The sequence below is a fragment of the Syzygium oleosum genome, unplaced genomic scaffold (assembly GCF_021117445.2).
Source record: "Syzygium oleosum isolate NSW1041296 unplaced genomic scaffold, Sole_v2.1 Sole_v2.35, whole genome shotgun sequence".
In the NCBI taxonomy this organism is placed as follows: Eukaryota; Viridiplantae; Streptophyta; class Magnoliopsida; order Myrtales; family Myrtaceae; genus Syzygium; species Syzygium oleosum.
Genome location: NW_026607519.1, coordinates 1,648,420 through 1,658,317, shown reverse-complemented (window position 1 = coordinate 1,658,317; position 9,898 = coordinate 1,648,420). Strand labels below are relative to the sequence as shown.

Here is a 9,898-nt window from a genome sequence, read left to right as displayed (position 1 = left end):
GCGTCCGTGAAGAAGAGCGAACCTTGAAGAAGTGACTGAGCGTTCTTGGCAAGAGACTTGTTACGTTTGGAAAACTGATTTCCTCTATTCAGAAACGGGAATTCCTTTCCCTAGTTTTTTATGGGGGTGTTTTCTTTGACTCTAAATGATTTTCCGTAAAATCATTTTTCAGCATATCAAACACATGAAAGTCCCGAAAACTAATTCATGGAAAGCTCTTTTAGGATGGTTGGCATTGACTGGACCGCCACGTCAGTAATTTCCAACCAAAATTAGCCGAATGAAGTACATTGAAAAATCATCAAAAGATTTAGGATTGAATTGGCCAAATTGAGAAGTTTAGGACTAAATTGGCCATCGTTACAATAGGTTTATGACTTTTTTGGATAGTTTTCCGAATTGGAAATGTTCAGCGCACGTGGCACGACCAATGTGACAACGAGCTAGGCTCGTTGGTTGAATGGACGCGAGGGCCGGCGCCGCACTGCCCGCATATTTGATGTCTTTGATGAAAGGATCAAAGTGAGATACGTCGAACTCAGAGAGAGTGACTGGCAGGATGAGGAAAGCAAATGGGAACAACAAGAGTGAAGTCACGTAGCTGTAAAAGGAATCATGATTCCTTCCTTGACGCCATGAGAGAGAGAGAGAGAGAGAGAGAGAGAGAGAGAGAGAGAGAGCTCAATGTGGAACAAAGATTCTAAACCAATTTTCTTATATGTTGGTAATTTGTTTGATTAGTATTCAAATGAATCAAGCTCCTGAACCTTACCTCTGATGCCCACGTGAAGTATATTCTGTAATGCTTAATTGGCATCCTCCAAGGTTGAACTAAATGACCAGGAAAGGATGTTATGAATCTCGACGAACAGACCCGTCGCGGCAGAGAAGCCAACTCTGACCTGCTCTGGAAGAATTGTCCTCAGATCGACGATGTACGAGAGGCTCGAATTGCCGTCAAACACGGGATCATCGGCATAAGTAAGGAAGACGCTCAAGTTAAAGGTTGTGGAGTTGTAGCTGACCCAAGCATTGGCTACGGAACCATTATTGATGCTGGCACTCGAGGTCACAGTCGCGACCGAGACGATGGAGTTGACGTCAATGCCCACATGGTCGGGGCTCGGGTCCCATTGGTTCTGGAAGCTGTCGAACTCGATGGCGACCATGCAGTTTGCAGATGTGTTGAAGGCCGTGCTCGGGTTGAACAGGGCAAGGTAGCCGCCACTCGAGTTGGGCGGGATAACGGAATCGAACGGTGCAATGTAGAAGGTAATGCCGTCCGCGCTGTAAGTGTCGTTCAGGGCCTTCATCACAAAGGTGAAGTGGGCCATGAAGTCGGTCAGCCTCCCGGTCTTCGAGTCCCACAGGCGGACAGGCTTGTCGTAGGAGGCCCGCCCGACACTGCTCCCGAGGGTGCGTTCCTGCTGGTTCCTCGTCAGCTGGATCACGCCGTCCGACGTGAACGCGTCGCCCTCATACGTCAAGTTGCCGGTGTTGGGCTCGAACCCGGAGAAGTTGAAGGAGACTGAATGGGCATGGCCGATGAGGAAGAGAAAGAACACTAGGAACTGGATCACAAGGCATGAGCGATTGGCCATTAGGGATAGAGAGATGGATTGAATGAAGAAGTGAGGATTGGGTATATTAGCTATTAGGAGCGGCTGAGCTATATAGTTGTCGTAATGTTTGCTGATTGGTCAGATTGAACATAGGCAGAGCAAATCAAGGTGTTAGGCGGGACGAGAACAAGTGTTTTGTCCATTTTTCTAGATGGCCAACAATTAATTACCTTAGACATAGTCGAATAATGAAGAATTGTGACATGGAGACAATTTTTAGTGATGAAAATTCCAGGACATTGTCTAAATGGCCACAGCTCATGTCCCATTCTCTTCATGCAGGCGCGGGAGGACTTCTATTATATTCCCCTCATCGAGACAAACATGCTCATTGATATTGCCTGGTCCGCCAAGAACTGTAACACAAAATGTGGCTTAATTTGCCGTCTCCTATTATTCAATTTTGTCGTTGGCGATGAGTATCATCGTGAGGAACATCAAGGAAGGAAACATTGGAATTTGCTACAGTTTTGTTCTGTTCTCATTTGGTTAAGTGTAATAAACAAAAATCATTGCCTTGGCAGCTTGAGAAATTTATTCTTTTTCACAAATTATTAGCGAAACGTTGTTAATGGGATGTGCCAAAGATGGTGGATTAATCGTGGGCGGATAGTTTGTTGTGCCATCAGATTGTTGACATGTGTTATGCGTTAGATTCAACTCTCATATGGCGATGTAGTGTAATCTATCGATGAGTAAGGCTAAGCATGGTTCAGTTCGTTCAAGTTTTGATGGAAAACCAAACCAGAGTGAACTGCTACGGTTTGAAAAATTAAGAAACCGAGTTGAACTAAATAAGGGTTTGGAATCGAACTGAATTTTTTAATAAAGTTCGGTTTGAAATTGAAAAGAACTAAATTTTTCATTTTATTTTGTTTCTCTTTACTTTTCTTATTTAATGCTCTTGATTCTAATCCAGTATTTGACTTCATCATCCTTGAATTGGTGAAGGTTTCAAGCAAATAAAAATTAAGAGAAGAAAACGAAAGCAACGATGTTAACACACATGAAAGTCTCAAAAACTAAATATTTTTCAACGAACCAAACACATGAATGTCTCGAAAACTAACTCATGGAAAGCTCTTTTATTGAAACAAACACCCCACAGTCAAACTGTGTCTATAGACCAATGATGTTAACACACCATTCGGCAACTAATTGGGTAACAAATTTGTGATAGGCTGCCTCTTCCGTGGTGCAATCCTTCCTTGCAAACAGCTTGATGCACTATGTATCTTCAAACCTTGGAACGAAATGTCGGTCTCATAAACCAAAGATTGCCAGTGCGAATCGTTGCACCTATTCTCTGCATCCATCAGTTCAGATCTATTCTACTATTTCGCATACCAAGTTTTTCAAAAATCATGCTCTGCATCATGGGATAACCGCATCTTTATGTTTTCTTTTTTTTTTCCTTGTTTTTTTGCGGTGAATTGCCTCTAATGTTGTTGCCATATGAGAATTAAGTTCATTTTGGAAAAATTGCGTTTTACTTGGATTTGAATCGGGACGCTCTTGCGTCATCTCTACCACCTATATGGTAAAGTGTGCCTTCGGAGCCTTCAGTCCATGACACACACGTTTGTGCACTCTAGGAGTTAAAATACTTAAAAGGGCTTAGTCGGATTCGCACAATTCTTACACAATTGGAAAACTTGTGACAAGGGCTTCCAAATGGGCCATACACTGAAGGGATAATTCCCAAAAGAAAAATCATATCTTAGAGATTTTGGACTAAACCGAGATGATTTACGGATTCGAGAGCCTTACATCAGTTTTTGTACGATCAACCATAAAAAAAATTATGTTCACCATAACTAGGAGGTATGGAAATTTCATATGCGTTGGTCACTGGGGGTTTCTCCAAGTCTTAGAAAACTTCGACCAAACTTCGACCAGCAATTTCTCACTCCTTCAATGTTCAATCAACTCAATTCTCTTTCTATTAAAGAGCACGTTACTAATATTTCATGATGCAATTTTGAAATTCAGAATTGAGAAACTTCCCAATAAATTCAAAAGTGGGCTCCCGATCGACAAAAATTGACCGTCAAACTTCAGGGTCAACAAATATGGCTCTTAAAGGAAAAAATTTGACTAGAAAAATCCATTTATGATGTTATGTTTTGTGCCTCATTTTTTTTTTTTGGTGGAAAGCGAAATGTTTCGTTCATTAACCGAAAAAGGATAACATAAGTTATGGATTTCTGAACATAAAAGATCCCATAAAGGTAAATGTGGTTCTACAAGCCGGTCATGCGGTAGGACTTTTCGCGGTGAGACTTAGCTCCTTCGACGATCGACCCATCAATATTCAGTTTTACGCTGCCTCTCTCTGGAGGGATCCACGAGATCGGTGAGTTCCCCTGTCGCGTTTCTCGGTTGTTCACTAGAGGGCTCCAACGCTTAAAGTTTTTGTCTATGGTGCATGCTTCGTCTACTATTGAGCTCGGGTCTGGATGGCGATTTTGAAAGACGGCTCTGTTTCGGGCCAGCCAAATTTTCCACAATACCCCAGTGACCAGCTCCGATGAAGGCAAGTTAGTGTTCTGTGTGAAGATCTCCAACATCCACTTGTCAATTCTAGTAATTTCGTAGCTAGATATATGAATGTTGAGTCGGTAGTCTGACCATATTGTTTTTGTCCAATCACAAAGCAAGAAAAGGTGTTCCACAGACTCGGGGGCTTGCTGACAGACTGGGCAAAGAGGATCAGGCGTTATCGTTCTCTTACACAGGTTCTCTCGAGTTGGTAAGCTATTCTGACACACACTCCAAATGAAAAACTTGATTTTTGGCATAGTGTTGAGGTTCCAGATTTTTTGCCATAGGGATTTGGGGATTTGGTATGAGGAGGAAGCCTGGTTGTGATTTTGCTGGATTTCTATTGGTTGCATACCGGTATAGGCATCATCATTGGTGAATCCGGCGAAATTTTATTTACTAAGGACTCAAGATAGCATTTTCTCTGTGGATGGCCATACAACCATTGTAGATGTCGGATTGTAATTTTGTGTTTGTTTATTACAAAAGATAAGCTCATTTGCATTTACTTAATAACCATTATTATAACTCTCTAGTAAAATCTCGTGGGCTACCACAAGAGAACCCCGTTTATAAAGTTTTGCTCAATATTATATGGAATGTTTGTCGATTCACATTTTCAATTTATCAACAAAGAAAAACTCAAAATCTTCCATCTCATAACTTGATTTTTCAGTATCCGTATGTAATGAAAACTATTTCACCCATACTTGTTATATTCGCAGGAAGAGGATTCCTACTCTTAGCGATGAGTTTGGCAATGTCAATTGTAACAAGAAACATTAAAGAAAGAGAGACTAGCATTTGAAATCGTTTTATTATGTTCTCACTTGATGAAATAGATTACATAAACCATAATTACCATGGAAGGCTTGAGAATTATTCCAACTAATCATTAGCAAAACGTGTGTACCTTTTCGCTTGGCAAATTATAATTATATTTGTATTCGAAACAAGTACAACAAATAGAACACAGCTACTAAAACTACAAGGCTCAGAAAACATAGAGGCCCAATACAAGACCAATAAAAATATGAACATAATGCTCCAAATGGCCAGCACAAGATCAACAAAACCAAAGGCTATCAGGCCCAACACAAAAGGTCAAAGAGGCCTAGCATCACCAACATGGCAGGATTGTCCGGCCACTAGTGGCGGCTTCAACGAGAAAATATACAAAGTCAGACATGAAATGGTATAGGCACAATAGGTTTTTCAAATCACGATTGACAAAAGAAGAATATAGATTCGTCATGTTAGTACGTGTAAAATGACATAAAGCGTCATATAAACTTTTCATGCACGTTTGCCTTTAGTTTTCTTTTAAAATCCCCGCGAATATAATCGTGAACTTTTTTAAATTTGATCGGGATCAAGATATCATAACAACGTAGAGAAGTAGCATTCAAAAATACTTCACATTACCTTTAACATTGGAACCTTAAGTTTTTTTGGGGGGCCAATTTTAGAATTTGAAATCTAAACTAGTTTTGCTGGAGATTCAATTACTTTAGTGATTGCCAACTGAACCCAAGTTTCTTGCCTCTCAGGCATCCAAACTCTGGAAGCAGCCGATTGAGAACGATACATACTACAGATGTATCAACGCAAGTAACAACAACAATGATCTTTCCCCTCAAAACCAGATGGTTGTTCTCAAGTTCGGCACGAATGTGAATCTCGAACACGATCCTTCATTACAGATCTGGTTCTCACACACGCTCATGATCTTCCTCTCATTTCCTCTATTGTCCATCTGACTTGGGCGTCAGAGAGTCAAGCCGGGGCCTCTTTCCGGACATCTCCTCGCCTTCCTTTCTTTTCAGGCTGGAGACAGGCCAGAAACACGCCAGGACAAGGTGAAAGCTTCCAAGGGAAGGACACCCAGAAAGCAAGGCTTGAACACTACGCCGCACAATAGTATTCTCTTGTTCCTTTCGTTCATCAGATAGCTTTCTACTACACCCACCGCATCTGCGTTATCCATCTTCTCATTGAGATTATAAATCCTACTTTATTCCCTCCTATCAATTTCCTTCAGATTGCAGACAACTTCATCTTCTTCAGCCGATTTAATCGAAATTAGTTACCTAATATCACTCATATTACTGTTCTAAAAACCGCATTATCCATAAAGGTCACTTCGACCATATTATCAAGATTATTGGAGCAACAGAACTATAAGCAGAGTTGATGTTCAATACTCACTTATATATACATGGATTGATCTGATGCCACAAATAGACAGGATCAAAAAGGTTTATTGAAACTGCACAAAAGCAAGAAGTGCCAAGATCAGATCTTTTTATCCATTGAGTTTCGAAACATGAAGCATTCGCTTCACTCTACAAGTACAGTACTACTCATTATTAACCACACTAGCTGACTTGTACAAACCTGCTATCAGATCCATACTCGCATCTCCACCGGCCTTCGTCAAAATTCTGGGAGTAGCTAACGGCGTCGTAGTGGAACGACACCGGTTTCGGCCTGTAGATGCATTTTCCGTCAGCGACAATCCTCTTGAGAAGATCCCTCCATTTCCAGATCGATCTCCGGCCTCTGTTGTCACGGCTTCGCAGGCGATGGTACTCCGTTTCGTCTCCAAGAGGAAAGCAAGACGGTGACAAGCACCGAGCAAAGCGCGACGGCGATGACGAATCTCTCTCCATTCGAAACACGGGCTCGGAATTCTTGGGGTTTCGGTTTTTCTCTCTCTTGGTGTGGAGGACAAGATGATGAGTAATGAGAAGTATCAGATGATATTGGTACGAGCTCTCATTGTAAATAATTGCATGACATCAATCATGGGGGGAACTCCTCGCTCTCTCCAATTTCTCTGCTTTTTGGTTTAGTGGGCCCTAACATAGGCCGGGATAAAATAATTCTTCACAAAAATTAAGTTCAATCCATTAAGGACACCTTTATATAATCAAGCCAGAAATTAGTTTTGTCTCACTATTTTGTGATTTTCCCAAATTGCCAATATCGGACCTTAACATGTCCCTAAAAGGCTATACCTCAATCACAAGGTGTTAAAATGAAGTTAGGTATTGCCGGGGTAGGGGCAGCAAGAGGAATTGGAGAGTGCGAATACCGGTATGTTAAAATAATAAATGTATTAGTGGAGCTCACTTGGTTACTAGACAGGCCGCCAAGGCCCCTAGTGGCAATGAACCCTGGGCTGATCTTCAACCTAGGCTCAGAGGGAGCTTCCCCCGATCCTTTATATGATCAAACCAAAAATTAGTTTTGTCTCACTTTTTAGTGATTTTCCCAAATTGCCAACACACTAAACAACAAAATGATAGAAAAGATATAATTAAGACTCTATTTGTTTCGCGCAAAATAAAATTTTTGTAAAATATTTTCCAAAAAATATCAATTGTTTCGTTTTTTATAAATGAACTAACGAAATATATTTTCATCATTCACGAAAATATTTAGACATAAATTATTATCGATAATGAAAACACATCAATTGACTGATTATTTCAAACTATACAAGTTATCATTTTTAGGAAAATATTTTTCAAATCATTCATTTTTCTCAAAATAAACAGAGCCTTATATTTCAGATAACTTCCCATTTTCAGCCATCTCCTTATATAATCACTCATTTTCCTTTTATTCATAGCTACCCAGCTTAATGCACATTCCCTAGTGATGATTAATTTGGATAGATGAAGATGTCTTGTTCCGAAAGTATATAAAAGTCCCTTTGAAATAAGATGTCGATTGCACCGATGCCGTCCCTCAAATATGAACTTTTTTTATAATTGGGCCTTTAATACTCAAATTTCATATTATAGTCATTAAACTTTTATTCCCATCTAACTGGATGACGAGATTCTTTCTCTTGACGACAACTGTCAATATGGACTTCCCATGTTAGATACGAATTTATATTGTTATACGGCTCACTCAATCACATGCAATACAAAAAATCATGGTGAAGATTTTATGCAAAAGGACAGAAACCGCTCGAAAGTGTGAGTCTTTGGGCTAAAACATAAGCTTTTGAATCAGGATGTAAACTGCAAATAAAGATATATCAAATTCAAAGCGATTAGAAACTCTTGAACATTTCAAAAAAGTAGGAAATGCCTCTACACAATTTCTCTAAAGTAAGCAAAATTTTAGGGTTAATACCATTAAAAATCTCAAAATAGCATTCCTTGACATAATTACTCTCAGCTAATTTTCACCTTATGAAAACTTTCAAACTTGTACCCTGTAACACGTTTACCTCGAACAAATTTTCGCTTGAAGAAAAATCTCAAGCCGGTACCCCCTAACCCAAATTTACCTTCCGTTAATAGCTTAAGATCTGACATGGAGGGTAGATTTGTGTCAAGGGTACTACTTTGAAATTTTTCGCAATGAGTAGATGTCTCATGGTATGTCAGTTTGACATTTTTTTTATGAGATGAAAATTAGTTTGGACATATATGTCCTGGAGTACTAATTTGGGATTTTGAATGGTATTCCCCCAAAAATTTATATGCAACGCAATTTACCTTAAAATTGATGAAGTTGTTGATACTAATAAGAATGTTGCTACAAGCAATTGCACAATCTCATCTTACTTGGTTGGTCACGCAGATGATCTAGTGATTAAACATTGAACATGGACTGAACCGTTGGGAGCAATTTGGTGGAGCTTCTTGCATAGATCACCTAATCTCAACAACAAAATAAAATATAGAAAGCTTTGAAAGAAAGTATTGGAGGATAAGATAGAATGGGAAAAGATATACACATTGGAAGGTAAACCAAGCGAAATGGGATGGATTGAAAATGAAGATAACTTAATACCATTAAAATTCTAAATTGGTACCTCATCACACATTTTCCCTATACAAATATTCGTTTAACGAAAAATCTGAAAATGGTATCCCTGACCCAAATCTACCATTTACATTAGATGTCAAATTGCTAATTAAGGGGTAGTTTTGAGATAAATATGTCATGGAATGCGAGATGGAGATTTTTTGTGAATGTCACAAGGTATCAGTTTAAAATTGTTAATGACATAAATCTTGAGAAAAAGAAACTTTATTCAGAGGAGACAATACGGCAGTGAAGAGGGAATATTTGCAGACTCGCATGTGAATTTGGTACAACCACATGTGGACTGGCCATACCCACCAAAATGCTAGTGGGTTTTACTCGACAATTGTCCTTGACCCCAAAAAAAAAAACTGGAAAATTGTCCACTTCCTTCCCCTCTCTTCGTTTGAAAAAAAAAAAAGCAAAATATATAAATAGAAAGATAACTAAAATAAAATAAAAATTCAATCAATCAATTAATAAAGAAATTTTATGGAACTTACCTTTTCATTGATCATTGATGTACGGCACCGATCCTAGTCTATAGTCCGTGAATGAAAGCTGAGGTACTTGCATCCTAATCTTTGGTCGCATAACACTTGCTTAGCGTAATTTTTATCAAATATATTTTAGACATTACGAAATTTCATGTAAAATTTCTATACATCGACCTCCTTAGATAAGGTATCACGAATATTTTTAATTATTCCCCTCAAGCTAGATTTTTGTGCTCTTTTCATAGGCTTGGCGGAATACTCATTGGGCCATCTAGGCCCAATCACTCGAAAAGCAAAATAAGCGGACTTGAATAAGTAATTTCTTTGTTTTAGGTCGTGCCCACACACCTCGATCCATCCGGGCCTAATTAATTTTACGTGAAAATTTTAGATAAAAAGATT

At 39.2% G+C, this 9,898-nt stretch overlaps 1 protein-coding gene and 1 long non-coding RNA gene across 2 annotated transcripts; one reads left to right on the top strand and one right to left on the bottom strand.

Annotated features, from left to right (window-relative positions):
• Positions 1 to 806: 806 nt before the first annotated feature.
• LOC115676825 (lectin 7-like) lies at positions 807 to 1,601 on the bottom strand. The gene has a single exon (XM_030599840.2). It carries the CDS (start codon positions 1,599 to 1,601, stop codon positions 807 to 809), a length of 795 nt encoding a protein of 264 aa, XP_030455700.1.
• Positions 1,602 to 3,912: 2,311 nt separating this feature from the next.
• Positions 3,913 to 4,503, top strand: LOC130135614 (uncharacterized). Its single transcript, XR_008814907.1, has 2 exons — positions 3,913 to 4,162; positions 4,280 to 4,503. It is a non-coding gene; the product is annotated as an uncharacterized LOC130135614 (long non-coding RNA).
• Positions 4,504 to 9,898: the final 5,395 nt, after the last annotated feature.

Coding starts and splice junctions, on each gene's coding strand:
- LOC115676825 (XM_030599840.2), bottom strand. CDS start 1,601: ATGGCCAATCGCTCATGCCTTGTGATCCAGTTCCTAGTGTTCTTTCTC.